The sequence below is a fragment of the Emydura macquarii genome, unplaced genomic scaffold (genome assembly GCF_026122565.2).
Source record: "Emydura macquarii macquarii isolate MOO-44397 ecotype Brisbane River unplaced genomic scaffold, CSIRO-AGI_Emac_v2 contig_2924, whole genome shotgun sequence".
Taxonomy (NCBI): domain Eukaryota; kingdom Metazoa; phylum Chordata; order Testudines; family Chelidae; genus Emydura; species Emydura macquarii.
Genome location: NW_027133061.1, coordinates 1651186 through 1674546, shown reverse-complemented (window position 1 = coordinate 1674546; position 23361 = coordinate 1651186). Strand labels below are relative to the sequence as shown.

The window sequence follows — 23361 nt, the reverse complement described above, 5'->3', positions numbered from 1 at the left end:
CAGATGGGAGTTGGTGGCACAAGTTCTGCCTGGCCAGGAAATTGCCTTTCATTAGATTGGCTCCTTGCATGTCATGAGTCATTTTGCTGTCTCCTGTGAGACCGAGTGGGCATCCCTTTCTCCTGAGCCTGCTGTCGTTGTATTAGCTGGTGAATTTGATGCTTGTGAAAGTTACCAGATAGGCAGCCCTGGCACTCAAGTCCTTGAGCTGCAGAACATGCAGCAGCTTGACAAGCATGTGCTGCCGCCCCGACCCAATGTGGTTCCCCTTAAGCAAGAGGAAAGCGCCTTCTCCGAAGCCCATTAAGTCCTTGCCCCGTCTGCTTCTTGACTTCCAAGAAGGGGCTGTTTTTGTGACTCCCGGACTGAGACTTAATTCCACGTAAGAATAGATGGTGACAGCTTTTTGGGTCGTTACTGATCCGAACCAGCAACCTAGAATTGCAAGGCCGAATACCTCGTTCTGTAAGTATTAACGTGGGACTCTTGGTCAACTGGGCCATTGTGAAGTCCCCGTTGATTGGGGCTTACACAGATCTGTTTAGATTGTCTAGGGATTTTGGGAAACGAGGAACTGTCTGTGTGTTTGGACAGTGCCTAGCATCATCTCCTATGATAATGGAACACTTCACCTGTACCAACTGTGCTTCGTTGTAAGCAGCACCTGACTGTGCCAGGAGGAAGGCTAGCTGAAACGTTTTGACTCAGGACAGGGCTTTGTCAAACTGATCCTTTTGTGGGTAAATGTGTTTGACTGAATTTTTAAAAGGCAATGTTTAATTTCACATTGAATTTTTCATCTCAGTTTTTTAAAAACTGAATTATTCTCACATTTTTGTTCCCTCTCCCCCCCCCCCCCCCCCCCCCCCCCCCCCTTTTTTTTTTTTTTTTTGACAACAAGTGCAATAAAAAAAAATGTCCAGGTTTGTGTGTCTTCTTTTTTCTCCTCTAACTTTTCAAAAATTGGAAAAGCTCCAGAGTGGCAAAAGGGGGGGAAAAAAAAAATGACTCCAAACTCAGTCACTCTAGCTTTTTTTGTTTTAAATAAAAAATGTGTTAAAACATTTTCATTATACTTCTTTAATTTGCTTGCAAGGGAAAAAAGAGACTACGTTTTCAACCGTCTCACGCTCCGACCCTGTGTTTCCCCATCTGTGAAATGGGGATAGTGATATTTCCTTCATTTATTCTAGTTAGATTGGGACAGAGAATCTCTCACTGTGCCAGGGGCAATGTCTGACCCAGTGAGGCCCTTCTCTCACTTGGGGTGTCTACGGACAGCTGTAATAGTAATAAAAATCCAGCATTCCCCTGCCCTTCATTTTTAGGTAAGTAATAGTGTCAGAAGTTCAGCAGGATGGGGCCAGGAGAGAACTTGTTTTTTCAAATGGATTTAGAAACACAGAGCCAGGACTCAGAAGTGTCTAGTGATTTTGAGGGGCCTAACTTGCCCCATCTGAAAGGAGCCTGATTTTCAGAAAGAAGCTGATTGTGCAGCTTTGGACAATCCAGTTCTGTAAGGAGTGTGTCAAGCTGGGCTCCTGCAGTCACAAGACTCTGGAAAACTTGGGCCTAGGTTTTTAAAAATCTTCTCTTGCTGCCTTACGGCCTGATTCCCGTTCACACTGAGGCCCCTTTGCAATGCTGCGGCAGGGGCCCTAGATGTGGGCACAGATGTAATTTACACTTACTTTAAGGCTCCTTTATGCTGCCAGTGGTGCAAAGGGTGAAGGACAACCAGGTCCTCCACTTCCTTCCAGAACAATGGGCCAGGCAGCTTCTTTTTACAGAGAAATGAAACGTGCCCGGTTTCTAAATGGCTGTGCCAAGGGCGGCACAAAAGGGCGGGGGGGGCAGCTCTTGCGTCTCAGAAAGGGTTTTAAAATGTCTGCCATCTTTCCAAGCTGACACACTGAGACGATGCCTGGCATTAACCAGGTCCAAGGCTGCCACTCAGGATGCAAACTAACTGCCCCATTAATACACGGCTTCTCGGGAACCATCCCCCAGCACCAAGGTTTTAGCTCGACACACACAGCGAGCCCCTGTGTGACTGACCCAGAACCTGCAGAGCCGCAAGAGCGCTTTGGTTGGCTGTGCCCTGGATGGCTGTCTTCCCATCTGTCTCCCTGGAGTCGTTTGGCTGGCGAGAGTGGGGTCAGGGATCCCTTCTGTGCCTTAGACTGACTTATTGCACCGCTCCCGCTACAATTCTATTCTGGACAGGTTCTTCTACGGTGCTCATGACCATAGTACCTGAGCACCTGTGGGGCCGTGCTTTTGGAAAGGTGGGGGGGGGGGACTTTCACCGCAGGGCAGCCTGCACCACCACGCCGCCCGTTATTGCACAGAAAACTGGTGCACTCTCGAGTCCCACCCCGGCTTGCCGCACAGTAACTCGCGATGGAGAGACGCCCTGCGTAGTCTAAATGAAAGTCACTAATAATTGTACCCTGGATCTTCCTGGGCTGTTTCTTTGTCCTCACTTGGGCATACAACGCCTCCCAATTTGCTGTCATCTCTGACCGTGAATCTCCCCGCAGGTGACTTTCTTCTAGCGAATTCTGAAGGGCCTGAGCTATGACTGGTCTCTAGCACAGGTCACTACAGCACCTTCCCCCTGTGAACTCCATCTGCATCTCCGTCCCGTGCCCATGCCAGCTGGGCTAAAGGGTGACCCTTTATACTAAAGGCAGCTTGATCAATAGTTTGCAGAGGTTTAATAAAGGGTTAATCTATTCCTAGAGTCTACCAGGTCAGGGTGTCTGTCTGGGATCCCTTTTACTGACACATTTCTAGCCAGCTATGTCACAGGGGCCGAGATCCCTTTATAAATGGGGGGGAGGGGGCGCAAGGTAACATTGAGCCTGTTACGGTTAATGTCACAGCCCTGTCTGCAAAGCGCTTCAGAAATCCATCAGGGCAAACGCTCTTGAAGCGCTGGGCCCGCTGAGGTCCCGCTTTGGATTCGGGGATCTCGAGAAAGGCTCCGTCTTTTCCGGGTTTGTTTTTAACGCAGCCAGGGGCCACCCAGAATCTCTTGCGCCGAGGTGCCGGGCTGCCTGTGCACAGCTAACATGACAGTCTTTACAATTATGCCCCGCTGGTGAGCTGTGCCCCTGTACGCCGGATGGAAGGTGGCCCAGGAGTCGAGAACAGAGCTAGGCATGGCGCGTTTTTACGCTGCAGGCTGAAGTTCTTAGCTGGCGGGAGTATCCCAAGAATGGAAGGAGCTCTGGAGTCTCTGCGGCAGATGTTTTAAGACTAAAACATAAAGAGGTGGGGAGGTGGGGGGGAGAATAATGGGATATTTCTAGCACAAAAGCTCCTTTTTATCGACTCCGCTGTCTCCTGATTCCAGTGTCTGTAAAGAGGCCCTTTCTTCCCCCTCCGCCAATAGGCTGGAGCTGTCAGGGGAGGGAGCTCTTGGCTGTTTTCCACCCGCTCTGCCAAGGAATGTAGCTTAAAAAAAGAAAAGGGAAAAAACACAACAGTGGAAAAACTAGGAGGGCCCCTTCCGACGCAGCTTGCTGGGAGCGCCAAGCGGATGCTATGAAGCGGTAGCAATTGCTGGGAGATCCCCCTTCTGCAAGCTCCAGACCAGGTTTGGCATTTCTTCTGCTCTCCGGCTTTGGGTTCCCTCCCCCATTACCTGTAGGGTTATCACCAGATGGGTGATCCCCCCTCCTTTCGTGTTAATGTACCGTGTGGCAAGATTTCTGTTGGGCCGGGAGGAAATCACAGAGGGAGCCATCAGCCTGTTGATTGCTGCATGGGGATCATCTCCAAATGAGATATTTGGAGGATAGGCCTCCTGGGTTCTGTTTCTGATTTGCTGTGTCTCTCCACACCCCCCAACCAAACTCTGTGCCTCAGTTTCCCCATCTGTGACCAGGGATCAGATCCTCGCTGGTGTAAACCGGCATAGTTACGCTGAAGTCAAGCCACCTATGGTACTTGTCTGCCCCAGTTACTGTAGAAACAGAGCCATGTGATTTTTAATTGATTTATCCTCACAACCTGCTTGCGTGGATCCCGCTTGGACAGGCTGACTGGCCCATTGAGGCAAGCGGGGCTCAGCCAGGCCTGTGGACTAGCAGCTCTTCCTCGCACGAGTGGCCCTACCTGGATGGGAAGGAGATTTAAATACAAAGACGGCTCCCATCTGCGTCGGGGGGAGGCTACTCATACGGCGCTGTGAACTCAGGCCAGGCAGAGACCCAGGCCAGAGAGGAGGCAGAAAGCGACCCCCTGGGGAGCGGATTGGACTCCAGTGGAGGGGCCCTGAAAGGAGCAGGGGGATCCCTGAAGGAAGCTGCCAGAGTGGGGCGGGGGGGGAACCTGCTTGGAAGAAGCCGCCTAGGAGAAACTCTCTAGGGCCTGGGACTAGGGGCTAAGAAGCTGAACTCCTGGGTAGCGCAAGGGGAGGGAACAGGGAGAGGAGTTCTCAGTTTAGAGATTTACTGGACCTTTTGTTACCCCAGAAGGGGATTGAACTTTTAAGTGAGCTGGCTGGAGGGTCAGGCCAGGGGAGAGGCAGACCACCAGCGGGTCGAGGAAGCGAAGTTACCTGCAACACCATGTCCAGGCACAAGGGGGTGCCCTCACAGTGAAGGTGTGCCATGGCAGGAGCTGCGGGGCAGAGACTAAGTGACTTGCCCAAGGCCACACAAGGAGTCTGTGGCAGAGCAGGGACTTGAACCCGGGTGGCCTGAGTCCCAAGCTGGCACCCACTTTACAATGCTCATGCCCCTCCACCTAGGCAGTGGATCTGACCCAGGGTGGTTAACAACAGGGTTGCTGGAGTTTTAGTCCTTTCTGCAGGGGCCCGAATAGCCGTTAGTCTTAGTCCAGCCCAGCTCACTGGCAGTTGTTACCTTCTGATCCACCAGCCTGGGTGGGGGAGGCCTCGAACCCAAACCCGAGTCTAGGTCCAGCCCTGGCTGCAAGCCCCGGCTCTCTCACCGGCTCCCCCTGTGACCTTGAACAAGTCACCTTGGGCCTCTCATCTCCTGTGAAAAAGGGATAACTGCATTTCCCTTCTCCCCCCCTTTGTCCTGTCTGCTTAGATGGTGGGGTGTCTGTCTGTCTGTCTCTAGAGCACCCAGCACAACGGGGGCCTGGTCAATGGGCTTACTTAGAATGTCAGTGTTTGGGGGCAGGGACTGTCTTTGTTCTGTATTCGTGCAGCGCCTAGCACCCCGGGCTCCTATGTGCTACTGACATATGAATGAACAAGAGCAGTTAACGCCAAGGGGACACTGAGTCAGGACTCCTGGGTTCTCTTCCTCGCTCTGCCAGTGGCTCACTGGGCTCTCCCCTCTCTTTACCGCCATCTCATCTGTAAAATGGGGACCCCGCCACTCCCTTTAGATTTCAGGAGGCTTTAGCGGTTTGATGTCTGTGGAGCGCTCGGACGGTAAAGAACTAGCCCGGGTAAGTGCCAGGCGGTCGTACTGCCTGGCAGAGCTGTGTGGGCAGGGTGGGATTTAATTTGCTAATGATCGTAAAGTGCTTTTGAATGTGGAAAGCCGCTAAGTGTTCAGGTGCGTCCGCTTCGGAGAAGACACTTGATAAGGCTTCATGTTCCAATTTGAAAATCTATCCTGCAGCTTCTCTCCTCCTAAACCATCAGGACTGGGGAACTGGAGGTAGGTTAGCGTCTGCTGTCATGCAAATTCTGTGCCTCTGTTTCCCCATCTGCAAGGAGCATCGTGCCCCTCAGTCAGAAACTGTGTACAAAGGAGGACACATGCTCAGAGTTCCTGTGGTGCTGAGGGTAGGAAGGGGGTGTCATGGGGTGTAGCACTGGCTTAGGGTGCCAGAGGCTCCATGAAGTCTGCTAGGGACTTGGCTACGGATTTTATATGGCAGGCGCCCAGATTCTCTGGTGCTGGGCAGCAGCATAAAACCCTAGGATACAGAGCTAAGCTCTCGGTTTGATTCCTGGCTCCCTGCATGACTTCAGGCAAATCAGGCCCAGCTCCAAAGTCTGTTTCCCTTTCAGGTTCTGGGCCTTCATCGCTCACTGCCTCAGTCCCCCCCTGTAAAAGGAGCCTGATGCAGCTTTTTGTGAGGCTAAACTGATTAAAAGAATCTGAGGTGTTCAGTTAGTTCCCGCAGCGGCGGGAGTCCTAATTACCTAGGGTAGGCAGCGTATCGCACTTCTCGAAGCCCCTGACTGCCCGGCCTCTGCATCGCAGAGCTTGTCTGATGCATTTCCACCCAAGAAACCCTCCAGCCAAGAATCGTTTCAGAAGCTGGTGAATTATGCTGCCGCTGGCAGAAACACACACCCTGCCACTGGCCTCCGCTGCTGTCTGGCTGGGTTCTGTGGCCCTCATCAGCACAGAATCTGGGCACGTGACCGTCATCGAAGGGTTTTATCCTCACAGCCACAGGGAAAGAGGTGAGCCGGGAGGCTGTTGTGAGTGTCTGGGGTGGGAGGGACCCAGTCAGGGATGGAGAGGAAGCTGGACGGGCCCCCTGTCTGAAGGAATTGGTTGAAAAGATTCTTTACAATCTTCCCCCTTCTGATGGCACGTGAGCGGGGTGGGTGCTGTGGTCCAGTGCACATGGGCCCGCGTCACTCGGCTCCTTACACCCTACAACCCAGCTGCTTCCAATGTCCTTAGGGACGGCAGGATGGCCTATTGGTTAGAGCACTTGCCTGGGATTCAGGAATCCTGGGTTTTATTCCCAGCTCTGCCACAGACTCCCCTGTGTGATCTTGGGTGCGTCTCTTAGGCCTCTCAATGCTCAGCTCCCCATTGGGGCGAGCAGCCCTGCCCTACCTCTCAGAGGGGTTGTGGGGATAAACACATCGAAAGATTGCCAGGTGCTCAGATGCTGCCATAATGGAGGCCACTTAAACTAGAAACTGAGACCACGCGGTGGGCTGAACGCTGAGGGAGACGGAGTTCGTGGCAGGGCCAGTCAGACTGTGGTATCCCGTGGCAAGGGGAAGCAGTGGGACCTCCCTGGTGGAGAAGAAACCCTGGAGCCCAGACTGCAGTAATAAGCTTGCACGTGGTGGGAGGGACAAGAGGCTCCTAGGTCCCTAATATCTAATGTAAGATGCTCTGATCCAGCTGCTGCTGCTAACTCCTGATTAACAGCCATGGGAGGGAAATGGCCCAGGAAGCCGTTGGGGCTGTATTGAACTTGGACGGTTACAATGCTCCTTGGCTGGGACGCCTACAGAAAAGTTGACTGCGGTTAGGCCTTGGTGGGCCGAGACAGCTGCCTAGCATGTCGACCAAGACTTTCTCCTGTCCGCCTCCATCTCTTGTCTTTCTTCCTTACACTGGAAGTTCTCTGGGGCAGGGACTGTCTTCTTTTATTCGCTGGTCGTACAGCGCCCTGCACCATGGGTCCCAGTCCAGGACGAAGGCTTTTAGGCACTGTCTTGATGCAAATAACAACGTTCAGGGCAAATGTTCAAGCTGTTGCATCTTTCAAATCTGGCTCCGCCCTCCCTTTCCTCCTATCCCCCAAATGGCCTCTCGGTTGGCTAACGCTGTGCAAAGGGACGTGCAGCAATTGAGATCTGGGAGTTGATTTGATGGATGGGTCGAGCCGCCGCAGCAGTAGGTACAGGCTGGTACGCTCCGGGTTGGGGAGAGGGGAGGGAAATGTCGTGCCTGTCATCTTGGACCATATCTGCTGCAGCTTCGCACAGCCACGGCCTTGAATGCTGAGCAAACAGCCGGAAGCTGATCTGGAGCCAGATCCCAGTCCCGCTGGGGGGGTGTTTAGAGCTGGAGGGGAATTCGACTCTGATTATCTTGTCCAAGTCCAGCTGTTCCAGCAAATCGGATCTTTCCAACTTTCTCCCTCTGTTCGAACTCACTGCAGCTAACTTCTGCTGCCCCTGGCCCTGTGGGAGTCACGTGATGGCTGGCATTCAAGGGAAGCCTTGTGTGACACTGACAAAGGGGGATTGATTTCTAGTAGGGAAAGAGGGAGGGGGGAGATGCATTTTTTGCTGTTGTTCTTTCGGCAGGAGAGGGCCATGCCCGCCTTGGGGGAGCCAGGGGAACTCGAGCCAAAACAAGGCGCCATTGATTTCTAACGTCTGTCCGTTTCGGCGGCTCATAGACGTTGAGCTCACTTGATCATCCAGTGTCTGGTGGCCAGTGAGATCCGAGGAAGAATGAGGCGATGTCTTCCCCGAGGCCATTGTGATCTGTGACGGCCTGTGGCACCTCGAGGCCCCAGCTGAGGTCAGGGCCCCATCATGCCAGGAGCTGCACAGACACACAGAGTGAGACAGTCCTTGCCCCAAAACGCCTGCAGCTTAAATAGACACGGCAGGCAAAAGAGGGGATGGTCCCAATCCTCTCTCTCTGCCCATCTGTCGCTTGTTTGGTACTTTGATGGTACAGCCCTTGAGGCAGGAGCTGTCTGCGTTCTCTGTCTGTACAGCACCTAGCACCCTGGGGTCCTGGTCCGTGACTAGTTCTCCTCAGTGCTACTGCAATGCCAGTATGAATCATCCCTGGTTTACGGACAGGGGTGAAGCGCAGCAGGCCACAGGCCCAGATTTTTTTTTAAAGGTATTTAGGCTTTGCTCTGCTCACGCTGCAGACCCGAACCGAGTTAGGCGCCGAAGTCTCATTGAAAGTGAATGGGATTTAGGCTCCTCAGACCTCAGTTCCTAACTCAGTTAGGCCTTGAAAATGTGACCAGCGCAAGGACTAAATAAAAACCTGCACCACGGTGTCCTGTCCAAGGCTGTGCAGATAGACTAGAACCCCGGAGCCTTTACTCCCAGTCTGCTGCTTTAACCACTAGGAAGCACAGCTTCCCGGAGTCAGTTAGCCCTGATGCCCAGCTCCTTGCTCTAACCCCTGGACCACATTACCAAAACTGAGAGCAGGGGTTGTGGGTTCCGGGCTCAACACCAGCTCCCTTCTTAGTTCAAACACCTGCCATCAAGATGAGTAGCTGGAGAAAAGGAGCAGAGATGCGTATGTTGCCCGCCATGCCTAGGCTGAACCAGTCGTCTACGGTTAGTCAGCATGGGAGCTGGCTCCTTTAGCAGCTGGGGCATGGTCTGGTGCCAAGGGCTCTAACAGAAGAGCTTAGCATCATGAAGCAAGAGCATCCTCGATGCTCAGCAACAAACCCCACGTCAACGCTGCTTTTTGAAATCTCGTGACTTTTCTATGCCAATCCAGTGATTTTTGGGGGCACCTGCCTCATGATTTTGGAACCCTTGGGCTGAAAAATACAAGCACTAACAACTTCCATGTACCTAGGGTTCTCTCCTGCTTGTGAGATCTTTTGGCCTGTAAACGCTTCAGGCAGGGGCTGCTCCTTCCTCTATGTCTGGGGCGTGCCTGGGACATGCTGAGCCCCAGTTCACAAGTCCAGGCGAGAGCTGTCTGTATATTCCCTTTGTGTTGCTGTGCAATGATCGTTATTTTGCTTTCTCTCCCCTTTATTTGCAATGTCTTTCCAGGACACAAATGTTCGACCCTTGCAAAGACACCTCTAGCCAGAGGCTAGAGGAGCGAAGCCAGCCAGGAGAGTTTGAGGCTTTGAGGGCTTCATTTCTGCTCTCCTGAAGGTCGAGCCGCCTGCATCGTTAATGTTTATTTGTTCCCTCCCTCATCTGACCTAAAATGCTGACGATAAAGTTGCCTCAGATATTCAGGGTTCACCAAGTACCTCGTGTGAGTATTGCCTCACTTCACCCCAGATCATGTGTCTTGCTCTGTGCAATCCCAGCCTGCCATTAAGCAGGATATTAGAAATAACATATTGCAAAGAGGGTCAAATTGGTGCCGTGTTCCACACACATCGAGTCCCAGCTTTGTCTCCTTTGTTGACCAGGCACCCCATCCGCACCTGGAACTCACTCCAGCATATGGCGCCATCTAGTGGCTAAATAACATATTGCAAGTGAACCCGATATTACAACATGGGTCTTTGGTCCATTGGTTTAGTTATTTGGCCAGTGTGGCGGTTTTGACATTGCTGCCTCCTCCCAGTCTCCTGGCTCTGAATGCAGAGGACACAATGAATCTGGCTCTTCTCCCCAGCGGGTGCAAATCCACCCAGATCCATTGGAGTCACCGGGTCCAACCCACAGCTGGTGTCAGAGTAGACCCTGTTTTACACCAGTGGAGGATCTGGCCCACTGTTCTTTGGGATCCGGTCTCTGTAGGGCACTCGGTTTAGCAACTTTCCCCCCAGCCTAAACAGCAGTGAGTGGAATGACGCTGGTGAGAAGAGGCTGGGTGGGTGGCAGGTCAGGCTCTCTGATCCCGGCTGAACTTTCTCAACAGTGAACATAAGTTCAGGCTCTGTTCCCGGAATCCCAGCCCTGCCTCTCCCATGCTGCCCCGTGAGTCCAGGGCTGATTGCTGCCCCGCTTCTCTCCTCCAACGGGTGCTCCCGGTGATGGGAGCCCATGTGGAAAATCCTCCCTGGAAAGAGAGGGGTCCCCCCGATCCTGCTCCTGATCAAATTCAGTGGCAAAACACCCCCATGCTGCGAGGGCAGCGGATAGGACTCCGCACTAGTCAGCGGGAGATCTGGGTTCTCTTCCCAGCTCTGCCACTGACCTGCTGGATGACCTGGGGCAAGTCACTGCTCCGCTCCGTGCCTCAGTTTCCCCATATGTACAATGGGGGTAATGATACTGCCCCCCCTGTGGAAAGCATTGGCAATGCTATATAGGGACGTCCCAGTGCTGATTTCACTCACTAAGGAATGAAATAACGTCTCCTTGTGGTTCCCTCTGACCCTGTGCGGCTTTTCTCTCCTGGCAGATCTTCTGGGAGGATGGCATCATATCGGGCTACCGCCACCCAAAGAGCTCTGCCTTGGACTGCATCCTCAGCTCCTTCCAAATGACCAACGAGACTGTAAATATCTGGACTCACTTCCTCCCGACCTGGTCAGTGACGGGTTGGGCTGCACTGCATGAAGAGTGACTTCTCTGCAATGGGGCGGTACCCGTCCTGCCTGGGGGCGGGCGTGGGTTCCTGGGGGCTTGTTCGATGGAGATGCCCACGTGAGCTGGTGGGGAATCTTTGAGCTAAACATTTCTCTGTTGGAAAATGCCGATGGGTCGATCCTCTTCATGGGGGGGGCGGGCGGTGGGGGGGAGGGGGGCGCTGCAATGGATTTTTTTTTTTTTAACTCACAAAACCCTTTCTTTGAGAACTGCTGCAAGGTTTTGTTTCAGCATCTTCTAACCAAAACTCTTTGGGTTTTCTGGAGCAAAGTGGCTGTTTGTTTAGAAATGTAAAGCCAATTATAAAAAAAAAACCCCAACCCCAAACCCGTCAATCAAAACCCCACACGTCAAACTCACCGGAACAAAACGTTTCCATTGACTCGACCCAAATCTTGTTTGAATTATTTTTTTACTTCTCGTCCTGCTTCAGAATGGAAAAATTCTTTGATCTCTTGAACTTTCATGAGGAGTTGGGGGGAAAGGGGGAGAACCACCCAGCTCCACTCCCTGCCCTTTACTGCTGCGGTATTGGGGTGCCAATCTATTGCCCAGATACCAGCCCAAAGCGTGCACTGCCTCGCACGTTATTATGTAGGAGGCAGGCCTGAAAGGGACCTCCTGGGACCTCATCGAGTCCATTCCGGGCTATTGCAGGCTGCCCCAGTATATCATCCCGGGAAGAAACTGATCAAGCTCGTCTTCAAACCAGTTGGCTGTTTGCCCCCAGCTCTTCCTCTTGTGCCTGCTGCTCTTCCCAGCTGGGGCCCCAGGCAGCTGTTAACTCTTCGGGGAACTCAGTTCCGCCAATGGAAGCGGGGTGGCCGAGGGGGACCCCGCAGGGTCCTAGAGCCCGCGTTCAAGTCTGAGCCCGGACATCTACACTGCAATGACACAGTCCCACAGCCCGAGGCCCGCACGCCCCAGTTGGCTGGCACGGGCCAGCCGCGGGCGTCTAGTTGCTGGGTAGACATACCCCGAGGGAGTGATGTCTAGTGAGTAGAGCAGGGCAGCCAGAGTCAGGACTTCTGGTTCCGTTCCCAGATCTCAGAAAGAGTAAGGGCCTAGTGCTGGGACAGGGCCCTGGGAATCAGGCCTCCTGGGGCTAGGAGGTAAGGGTGTCTAAAGCAGGGTGCATGGGCAGTCAGACATCCTGAGGTCTGGTCTGTTCTCTTCATCTCTCTCTCTGCCTCCCTTTTGCCTCGTGGGACCTGACGTGACCGTGCAGCTGAGTGCGAGCAGAGCTCTGGCTCCCAGCTCCCTAATCGCAGTGGGTGGGGGAAGCTGGCGAGACCCCATTAGGGCGCCGCGAGAACCGTGGCAGCCTGGCGGCGCTCAACGCTCTGTGACGCACCAACCCCCTTTGTGCCCGTTGACCCCGCAGGTATTTCGTGTGGCGGTTCCTGGTGCTCTCCTACTCCCTGGATTTCTGCAGAGACGCCTACAACTGGCCTTTCCTCGTCTACATGTTGCTGGTCTGCCTGTACCCCTTCACCTCCAGCTGTGCCCACACCTTCAGCACCATGTCCACCCACGCCCGCCACATCTGCTACTTCTTTGACTATGGCGCCCTGAGCCTCTACAGCCTGGGTAAGTCCAACACTCCCGTGTGGCAGGCGGCCAGTGGGGGGGCGGGTTAGAGACGAGGCGGAGGGTGTCTGGGCTTGTATATAGCGAGGGGCTCGAGCCACCGAATTCAGCTCTGGAATCCGGATGCCCTTGTCACGTGGATCTAACAGGCTGGGGTCCGGGGCGGCTGTTTAACATCCTTTGGGAGTAGTTTTTTCCTTCTGGGTCAACCTCTGCATGTGGGGTATCTCTCCAGGCCACACCCTTGGCTGCTGGAAATCCACAGAGCCCCCCAACTTCAAGTGACACCCACTTACACCCACGGGAGATCTGCCCGTGGTTAGTAAATCTCGCCACAGTGAGAAATGCACGCCCAGCCGCCTCCCCTTTCAGATACCTTCACGCTCAAACACCGCCCTGGGCTCTGGAATTTGCTTCCCAGATTGATCTGCCAGTGGCAGTCTGACTTCTCCGTGTTGTACCCTAACGCCTCCTTCGTTTCCCCCGAACAATTGGTCAGGTTCAGTTCGTGGAGTGCGTGCTCTCCGGACTCGGTTTTGCCAACACCCTGAAGTCTAGAGCAGGCAAATAACAGGTTTTTGGGTTTTTTTGGTTCACTGGCAATTCTGAAAAATAATTACAAAAAATAAAAAAACCCAGAACTCTCAGTGAATCAGAAAATCCAAAACATTCCACTCGGGGTTGAATGAAGCATTTAATTCAGCCCCAAATGGCCCATTTTGTTCTGGTGTTGAGCATTATTTTTAACGTTTCAAAAAAACACCAAACTAAAAATGGAAGTCACATTTTGAAATAAGTCATTGCCAATGGAAATGTTTCGTTTCAGAAAATACTGAAATGAAACTTTGATTGTGTTTTGGGAGCTTTTTTCCAACCGAAACAATTCAACAAAATTGGCATGAATAGGTTGGACTGTTTGGGTGTCACCGAATCCACTTTTTTTTTTTGGACAAAAAAGATGTTTCAGTTGGAAAAACTCCACCCATCTCTAGCAAGCTCCCAAAGGTGGGTTCATAAAGTTCACCGATGGCCTCCAGCTGGTTTCCCTGCTGCTAAGCGAAAGCGACTAGCAGAATGTGACCTGGAGTCTCTATCAATGCCCTCCCGTAACGTAGTGTGTTTGTGTTATAGGCTGTGCTTTCACATATGGAGCCTATGCGATGCCAGACCGTTGGGTTAACAGCACTTTACACCATTACTTTGTACCAATGGCTGCTTTTAACTCATTTATCTGCACCAGTCTGTCTTGTTACTCCCGGTATGTAAGGATCTATGCAGTACCAAGAACGTATTATGCAAAAATATCAGGGCGTTATCCATTTCTCTGCTCTGCAAAACCTCCTTGCATCTGTTTCTTTATACATAATACACTAACACCCCAGCCAGTCAGCAGATCTGTCCTATTAGCTTGTGAAGCAAATTATTCCAGCACTTAACACCCGTGCAACCCTTGTTGATTTCAGAAGGGGCTGCGTTGAGTGAGACTCGTGCGTAATTTCACAAGTTGCTTTGAATGCAGTGCAGAGTTAGCCTGCGGAACTCCTTGCCACAAGATGCCACTGAAGCCAAGAGAACCATCCATGGTTACGTTACATAGGATAAAAACAATGGACAAGAGGTGTCAACCTTCCTGCTTTGGGCATAAGCCAACCTCTAGCTGACAAGGGGCTGGAAGAAACTTCCCCTGTGATGGGCACGTTAGTCCATAATTATCCACATCTGGTTCTGTCCATCGAGAGACAAGGTGGGTGAGGTAAAATCTGTTATTGGACCAACTTCTGTTGGTGAGAGAGACGTTCTCTCCCGCTTACACAGAGCTCTTCGTCAGGTCGTCCACGGTCAGAGACTGGGCACTGGGTCTCCTGCCGTGGCTGATTTCACTCGAGTTGCTTCAGGCAGAGGGCAGAATCCTAGCCCATTGTAGCATCTGTTCTATTGAAAGCAGGTGCCTTTATTTCCAGTAGTGACCTAACAAATCCCTGTGTAGAGTCAGAGCCGTTCAGCCTTTAAAGGGAACCAGTTCCCAGGTAGCATGAGAATTGACATCTAGTAGTAAGAACAATAGACAGGGAGTCTGGCCTGGACTCCTGGGTTCTGTTCCCTGCTGTATCTCTGCCTGACTTTGGGATCACTTCAGCCTCCCCCATCTCCCAGCCATGGCTCCGTCTACACTGCACGCTAAGCCCTGGCTCTGAGTCAGGTTTGAGCCCCCAAGCCCTCATTCCATCCACACACAAATCCGGTTGCCGCGGCTCAGCTAGCACTCAGGACTCGGGTCCCCAGACCCTGCTGTAAGGGTGGATCAGAGCCAGCGCGAGTCTGTGCCATGGGTCCAAACCCTGCCCGCGTTTTTGCCATGTGGATGGAGCTCAAGCCGCAGACCCAGCGCAGAACGTCGGCGTAGCACGGGATTGCTGCATTAGCGCAGCTGGGAGACCCGGGTCCAGCAATTGTAAACCTGGGGTACATTGCAGTGTGCATGCATAAACATGGGCTTGGGTCCCACAGATGTGGGTGCACGATGCAGTGTAGATGAATAAATAACACTGCATACCCTGCTGAGGGGGGGTGGGGAGAGAATTTAATAGCCAAGATTTTCAAAAAGTGGCCACTGGCTTCAGACACCCAAACTTGGGCCTGATTTCCAGAAGCCTTGGGCACCCCAAGTCCCAGCCGCCATTCCTGGGAGCTGTCGGAAATCACAGCCCCAGGGCGTCTCGAGCTGGGCACCCGGCGACGTCTGAAAACGTTGCCCGGGTGCACGTGTGAAGCACTGTGAGATCCACAGCTGGAAAGCAGCAGGGAGAGAGGCCAAGCGTTCTCATTCAGTGCCACCTGCCATGAGCCAAGCAGCCCGGGGGGTGTGGAAATAAATAGGTTCCGGTGACATTTCTGGGCCTCCAGCTAATGACAGCCTTCCAAGTAGAAACTGCTCCAGCTTGATAGCACAAGAAGCCGGCAGGTCAATGTCCCTCCTGCTCCAGGCTCTGGAGGGACGTGTTGTTAATTACTGCACGTGGAAGTTCTCTTGCTTTCCTAGGAACCGCCTCGTCAAGCTCTCTTCTTAATCTTTCCCTGATGCTGGTCAGCTCTTGAAATTGAACAGAGCAGCTGCTGCTTCCTTCAGGTCACTGGGCCTCAGTCCCAAAGCTGCGAAATGAAGTGGTTTTAATTTCAAAGCGAGGTTCTACTCTGAAATGTGACTTTCTACAAATGGTCCTGTGTTGAGCTGCGGTTTCTTGCCTCTCAGTTACTCCAGATCAAATCTGGTTTTTATTTGTTGTTCAAGCTTCCTGCCTAGCAAAACTCAGCCTGGATCTGAGGCGGGTTCTTCTCCTTTCCATGGATTGTCATTAATAACCAAGATCTTGCAGGCCCATGTTGTGCCATCAGGAACTTACGCGGTTCTATTGCCTTCAGTGGGTTTGTATAGCTGATTGGAGCTAGTAAGCAATTCTGCCGCTGCCCAATGAGGAATAAAATCCCGCTGGCTCTGCAGGGCTCATGGTGCTCTACAGAGCGATAGCAGGAGTACAGAACAGCAAAAACTTATTTTTGCCACTGACGCTGGCAGAAACAACACTGCATACACACAGATCTGCTGAGAAAGGAGTTTTGACCTTGTAACTTTCCAGAATAGAATTGCAATTTCTTTTTTTACAAGCATATTTTCCACCGTAACTTGAAACAGAAAGGATCGGGACTGGCGTCCGATTGCTGTTATACAAGGATGCAGCCAGACTTGGCAACAATTGTGACTTATTTTCACAACATGCTCGGTGCAGATTTCAGTTGTAATCAGACTCCTAGCTCTTACTTCCAGGGGAGGAAGGGAGAGAAAATCAAGCAACTTTCTGGATTTGATTAGCTGAAGGGATTATAATAATCACAATGAATGGGACGCTGGCAAGTTGTCTTTGACTTCCTTCATTAGGTTTTTTATGTTTAAAAAACAACAAAAAACCCACCCAATTTTTACAAACCATTAAAAGCGATGCTAAATGTTTCCTTCTATACCTCCGATCAAATTCCCTGGTGGCCTTCTTGTGCATGAGACCTGGAAAGGGAAATTGGCTAGAAACAAAATTCCCCTGTCTGGCTTGCAAATGCATCTTTGTGTGAAACTCACTAGGAACAAAAAAACCGGCACTGACCAGTCTGTGCATTTTCTAAGCTGCCTGAATTGCAAACAGTAAATTAACATTTCAGTCTAACATGAATTTCATCCTGCTCTCTGCTCCTGAGCGTTCAAGCTTGGATTTTCAAAGGTGACTCTAAGGGAGTTAGGCGCTCAATTTAAAGGGGCTTGGTCTCTGTGGCTGTGAGGGACCCTGACCAGAACAGCTATTGCAGAATGAGCTATAAGGCAGTAGCCATTCCAGAACAGTTTAAAATGTCCACACAGCAATCTGGAATAAAAGACACTTTTTGCTACAGAATAATTAGCGTGTTCCCAAAGCAGAGTCATTATTCCAGAATAAAATCACGTTTGGACTGGAATAGAGCGCCCACCTGGGAACTATTGCGGAAAAGCTTCGTCTGCAATTCCTATTCCAGTCAAGTTCTCTGTGTAGACAAGACCTTAGCCTCCTTTGAAAATCAATCCCAGCTTCCGTGTGTGATGGTGCATTTGTAGTAATCTACTTGTGATCACTGCTGTAATAATCTGCTCTAACATACCAAGGCATCGGGAAGATTTGATCTGGTTTCGGTACAGCCAGCATCCCTCCCAGAACTGAATTTACTAAGGCTTATGGGCAGCCCTTAGTGACTGTGTAGCTCTTAATCCTGACCTCTCCCTTTATGATTCCCAGTTTCCCGGAACTGGAATGTCCCCGGCTGAGCAAGATTTTACGGACAACGGCCTTTGTGTATCCCTTCGTCTATGACAATATCCCGCTGTTTTATAGGGTAAGTCAGTTTCAGAAGCAAGGGTGGGACTCCGGTGCCCGCGGCTCTGTAGGGAAACTTATAAAGATACAGCCCTTGATGCAAAGACCTTATTTCCATACGCCAATGGTGCCTTGAGACCTCAGCTGAGGCTGGTCCCAGTTGTGGTGGGTGTTGCAAAGCCACTACCCCCATAGAGCTTACCCTCAAAAGACAAAGGGTGGGGAAAAGGAAGCATTATTCTCCCCATTTTACAGGTGGGCAAATTGAGGCACAGCGTGATTTAAGGCCAAATTTTTTCCAAAAGAGACTAGATTTCCTTCGTTTGCTCTTTGGGGCAGGGTGTCTTTTTGTTCTGCATCTGTACAGCGCCTAGCACCAGAGGGTGCTGGTCCTGGACAGGGGCTCCTAGATGCAACCCCCCCCCCCATACTAATCATAACAGGGACTTCTGGATGTGCCCATGACACACTTGTGAGGATCCTGCGTTTCTAAGAGCAGGGGCTCAGTACTGTCTGCAAATCCGACCCTTTGAGATGTCTTGCGTTGTGGTGTCGGGGGAGGCCCAAATTGCAAAGTGTTGTTGAAAATGTTGTCCCAGGCCCCACTGGGAGTCTGTGGGAGAGCCAGGCATGGACTCAGGGTGGTTCTAGTCACTTAAGGGGGTTCGGAACCCAGAAGAGGGCATTTCCACTGAGGAGAGTCGCATTCGTTTCAGAAGTGAGTGTCTCTTTACTGCCTCCTGCAGTGCTATGGCCAAGGATGCAAACAGTAATAGGGTGGATAATGGGAACACTCCCCTGGCTTGTTTTCCTCAGCAATGCGGGATGTGACTCAGTGTCACCAGAGAGGAATGGATCGTGCTTTTAATTTGCTCCTGGCACCAGGGCCCCCACGGTACACTTTACCGGGGCCCTGAGGGGGCCTGGCCCAGGCTGCAACTCCCATGGGTATGTGTGTGGGAGGGGGCCCGTGTTACGAGTTTGTACTGGGCCCGAAAAATTTATGCTAGGGCCCTGCCTGGCCCTAGCAGGCGCTGGTGATGCTGCAGAGGGCGTGGGTTTGGTGGGCTGAATACAACAGCGAGGGGAGATGCAGGGGTGGGGGATACTCATAGAGATCTGCAGCTGTAACCCGCACCTAGGCCTGTTCTGTACCTAAAACTGGGGTTGATGGAGCTACGTCGCTCAGCGGCGTGGCAAAGTCACACCCCCAGAGATGTCGTTCAGCTGACCTAAGCCCGGGTGTCGACACACTGCGAGGCTGCTGGGAGAATTCTCCCGTCCATCTAGCTGCCACCTCTCCATGGGGTGGATTAAGGACGGTGACGGGGGAAACCCCTTCTGTCGCTATCGCAAATGTCTAAGCTCCGGGTGGTAGCTCTGTCCCTCCAGCGGCCATGTGTCTTCCCTGCAACCGTTTCTCCTACCCCCCGTTTGCCCTGCAGCTCCTGTTCTGCTTCGGGGAGGACTGCACCTGGAACGATGCCATCGTGGGTTACTTCTACCACCTCTTCTTTGCCCTGCTCACCGGCTTCCTCTTCGCCTCCCACCTGCCGGAACGCCTGGCGCCCGGGCGCTTTGACTATATCGGTAAGGGGGGGGGGGGGGGGGGAGTGGGGACCCCGGTCCTTGTACCCCCCGCAGGCCCTGGTCAGGATTTGTGGGAGCCGCGTCCCTGTGTCTCGAGGCCCCGTTGCGAGGCCAGTCAACCGTGGCCAGCCGGGGGGTGTCGCACTGTGATGGAGTCGCCTCTCCTGCAGCCTTGGCTCCCCCATTCTGTCCCTGGCTGCTCGCTGGGGACCCCGGGAGGCCTGTGACCTGCCCCCCCCCCCCCCATGGAGGGCGAGGAGCCTGACCCCTCATCCTCCCCCCCACGGCCACCCCGGTCAGCTGGATGCTGCAGACCCAGCCATGCTCCCTTGGTGTGGCCCGGTTCGGATGCCCAGTGCCGGATCCCCCCCTGCTCCACTGTCTAGATCTGGAGTGACTCCAGACTCCAGCGGCCCTGTCACTTAGTGACCCCTGGGACAAACCCCAGGGAGTGGCAGGGGCGGGGAGGGGCAGGACTGGTGCAGAAAGGCTCTGCAGAGCCTGGGGCCACCTGGGAAAGGGGGAGGGGTGTTCTCACGGCATCCCCCCAGCCTAGGTCCAAGCCCCCCACCAGACCCTTTCACCCCACACCAGCGGCTCAGCCTCTTCTCCCACCCCTTTCCTGCACCCCACACATACCCCACTCCCACCAGCCAGGCCCCTTCCCCCTCCCGTCTGCCCCTCCCCACCCCACTGAGTGTGACCCACAGCAGGGCATGACCACCTCCTCCCCCCCCCCCCAACTGCTCTCTCGGCAGGGCACAGCCACCAGCTGTTCCACATCTGCGCCGTGGTGGGCACCCACTTCCAGCTGGAGGCCATCCTGTCGGACGCGTGCTCGCGGCAGGCCTGGCTGAGCGCCCGGGCCCCGGCGCCTGCCTTCTCCGCCACCTTCGGCACCGTGAGCCTGGCCCTGCTGGGAAACCTGCTCATCATCGGGGGCTTCACCGTGGCCCTGCTGCGCTGGCCGGGCGGCTCCTCCATCCTGCAGAGCACCGTGCCCGAGGCGGGCCGGCCCAAGGAGCAGTGACGCCCGCCCGCCCCCCAGAGACAGTGGCCTGTGTGGGCGAGGACGGCCCGGCTCCTGGGCGCAGAGGGGGCTGACGGGAGAAGGGCCCCGGGTCTCCTGCCTGCCCCTAGCATGGTTTTCTCAGCGCCTGGTGAACTCCATCTCTCATACCTCAGGATGGCTGCGGGCGGGAAGGACCGTGCCCTCGTTACAAGGTTCCCTGAAGGACGCTCCCTAAATTGGGGGTTGCCCTCACCTAGGGCTGAAATCAAACCCTAAAGCCAGCTCTCACCATTAGCCCATACTCCCCTAGAGCTGGGACAAGAATCCAGGCATCCTGACTCCTGCTCGGACCCCCTGGAACCGCAGAGCAAAGTGGCCCAGCTGTTCCCCAGTGACACCACGGAGTTGGGCTGCCGGCGTGTCACCGATATCTCAGTGATAGGAGGCCTCCAGAGACACTTGGAGCCATTTGACTTGAGGAGCTGGGCATGATCCAGGGTTTTCACCTGTCTCTTTATCCCCTGAACCACACCCCGGGCTGATGCTGTCACCTTCCAGCCCTTGGATGGCTTGAATCCAAACTGTACCAGGGCAGATTGAGTCTACTGAGGGGCACACTGGTGGCTGCTGGTTTTAGCAGGACTCCTGGGTTCTATTCCTAGCTCTGGGGAGTATGATTTTTATGGCTAAAGCAAGGACTCCTGGGTTCTGTTTTCAGTTCTGGAAGGGAGCCTGGTCCTAGTGGCTAGAGCAGTGGACTGGCAGCCAGGACACCTGGGTTCAGTTCCCAACTTTTGCACTGACTGTGTGTGCAACCGAGGACAAGTCACGCCTGGCTCTGTGCCTCAGTTTCCCCCTTTGTCAGCAGGGCTAATACTACTCACCCAGCCTGCCCGTAGCCCTTTGAGGTCCTCGGATGAGAGGCAAAGCAGAAGGCCCACCTAAGCTGCTAGATAGCCCCATAACCTTTCCTTAACAAAAGATCAACCCACAGGGCCCTGATGTTTGCATAGGCTCCTGCCAGGGCGACCGTGGATGTGAATTTCATGGGCTGGCCATAGCCCTGGGCCTGTGGTTTGGGCTCCCCTGAGTTTATACACCAAGCATCTCCCCGCTGTAGGTCTAGAACGCCTCTGCTTACTAACCGCCCATCTCGGCAGCGAATCCTACCGGCAAAGGGGGTAACAGGAGGGGGCAGCCTGCCCTCAACTCGCGTGTTACTTTTTTACCAGCCGATGGCAGGAGATGCGCGGTCGGTGCCATCGGTCCCGGGAGAGCTGGCTGCCCTGCCCTGCTGACCGTGCCCCAGACCTCGTCTCGCAGTCAGAAGGGGCTGACACGGAACCTAGACCAGGAGGTTTCGGGGCAGGGGGAACGTGGCAAACATTTGTCTTTTGCAACAAGGCTCATTGGGGTGGGGGGGGAGGGGATGAAGTAGGCTTGATTCACGCTAGATGACGTGAAACCTGCATCTGGGTGAGAGCATGCGTGTGTGTGTGTGTGTGTGTGTGTGTGTGTGTGTGTGTGCGAGAGAGAGAGCGAATACTCGGGCGGGGCGTTTCCTATATCACTAAAAACAGCAGGCGTCTGGTAGCACTTCAAAGACTAACACGTTTCATTCCTGCAGGTCTAAGCTTTCGTGGCCTGCAACGTTTCCGGTGTATTTTAAAACCTCCTTCCAGCTCTGAGTATAAAATCTCCCTCCAGACTCCTTGTCAGTGACCCGGCCAAGGAGACGTTCGGTGGCCGCTCGCAGGCGACACCAGCGGAGGGTTTGAGCGGCAGCACCTTTCTGGTTTCAGCTCGCCTGTTACGTAGCCGCTGAGCCTTAAGAACGGGCCAAAAATCAGCCTCCAGTTCCCTGGCTGGGGGTGCTTACGCTGCAGCCGGGCGGTGTGATTGCCCAGCCTGGCTGGACAGATGTTAGCCGGAGCTGAGCGAGTGCCAGGTTGTCTCCTGCACTGCAAATCACACCACCGCCTGCAGTGCAGACATCCCCGCCTGGCCCCGGAGGGTCTAACTGAACCCGGCCCCTGGGCAATCAATGCGCTAGCGCGCTTCTCGAGAGGTCAGCGTTGTAGCCGGAGCGCTGGGATAAGCTAGCGCTGAAGCAAACCCTGCCAGAGCTGCCTATCTGGAGAGCCCCACATGTCTAGGGCCCAGCAGTGGGGGAACCTGGCCCGGAGAGTCCTTGAGAGCCATCAGCCTGAAGGGCCATAGCCGAGACACTCTAGAGGGACGATGACTTTGTTTACGGGCCTTCGCGACAAGGCCAGATAATCTGGAGGGAGAAAGGGGGAGATGCTGAGCTTTGAGTTGGTGAAAGCAAATGACTCCGCCGTGGCTCGGTGTCACCGTTATGGCTCGTGTGCAGAGCTGCCGGGGTGCGAGGGGGCTGCTAGGGAGACCGCAGAGCCCGGCGAGCGAGAGGAGGAGTTTGAAGTGGTTCCCAGGAGGTGCTGAGGACGAGCTAGTCGAGGGAGTGAATGCAAGAGGCAAAGATAAGTGGCCTGATCGTTTGCCATGGCTCTACACCGCAGGCCAGCCCTCGTGGGCGTGCGAGACGCTCCCAGGGGCGTTTTTCACTAGTGCAAGGGACTGTAGGCAGGGGGTGGGGTGGGCAATGAAGAATCAAGTCCATGGTGCATTAGCATCCTTGCACGGTGCCTACGGCCTTCCGTTTACAGGCGCTAATTAAAAAGTGGGTAGAAAGACCTCGTTAAGGTAAAGAGAACAAACCCCCGAGGGCTTGGCTGCTTTGGGGACTCTCCCGGGCTCTGTTCCCCCATCTGAGGAGGCACCTGTTGGCGTTCCCGCCACCCCAGTTCTCTGCAGGACGGGAGGGTCCTGGGGCAAGCAGCTGGGCTGAAATCACGGGAGCTTCGTCTGCTGCCATCGGGTCTGACTTCGGCTCGTCGCCTCCCTCTGTGCTGCCGCCAAAGTGCTCAGCGACTGCTCTCGGCTCTGCCGTTAGCAGGGGCAATCCTGGCCAGCCAGGAAACCAGTGGCAAAGCTCCCATGGACGTCAGCCGAGCCAGCAGGGCGGAGACCACGGCTCAGTCTCCCTGGTGTAAGGGCCCGATCCTGCACCGCTGGACTCAGTGAGCGCTTGGCCATTGACCCCCAACCTGTGTGGACCCTGAAGCATTAAGAGGTCGGGGGAGGGTGCCTGGGCTCTGTGTGTGTGTGTGAGAGAGGGGCTGTGTGTGTGTGTGTGTGTGTGTGTGTGTGTGTGAGAGAGAGAGAGAGAGAGATGCAGGCACTGGCCTGTCTAAAAGGCTGCCTAGACTGGAACTCCCAGGACCAGA

General features: G+C 53.9%; 1 protein-coding gene across 3 annotated transcripts; it reads left to right on the top strand.

The window, feature by feature from the left end:
* Positions 1–3472: 3472 nt before the first annotated feature.
* On the top strand, positions 3473–21452 carry PAQR6 (progestin and adipoQ receptor family member 6). Of its 3 annotated transcripts, XM_067569438.1 has the most exons (8): positions 3473–3604; positions 9467–9680; positions 10782–10909; positions 12354–12559; positions 13691–13817; positions 17374–17470; positions 18897–19041; positions 19800–21452. In XM_067569438.1, exons 2-8 carry the CDS (start codon positions 9630–9632, stop codon positions 20069–20071), a joined length of 1026 nt encoding a protein of 341 aa, XP_067425539.1. In that variant the 5' UTR covers positions 3473–3604; positions 9467–9629; the 3' UTR covers positions 20072–21452. The 3 variants fall into 3 exon arrangements, with proteins under 3 accessions (XP_067425539.1, XP_067425540.1, XP_067425541.1); XM_067569439.1 differs by lacking the exons at positions 3473–3604; positions 9467–9680 and having other exon boundaries at positions 10782–10877; XM_067569440.1 differs by lacking the exons at positions 3473–3604; positions 9467–9680; positions 10782–10909 and adding an exon at positions 10980–11034.
* Positions 21453–23361: the final 1909 nt, after the last annotated feature.

Coding starts and splice junctions, on each gene's coding strand:
- PAQR6 (XM_067569438.1), top strand. CDS start 9,630: ATGCTGACGATAAAGTTGCCTCAGATATTCAGGGTTCACCAAGTACCT. Junction 17,471..18,896: donor ATATCCCGCTGTTTTATAGG/GTAAGTCAGTTT, acceptor TTTGCCCTGCAG/CTCCTGTTCTGCTTCGGGGA. Junction 19,042..19,799: donor CGGGCGCTTTGACTATATCG/GTAAGGGGGGGG, acceptor CTCTCTCGGCAG/GGCACAGCCACCAGCTGTTC.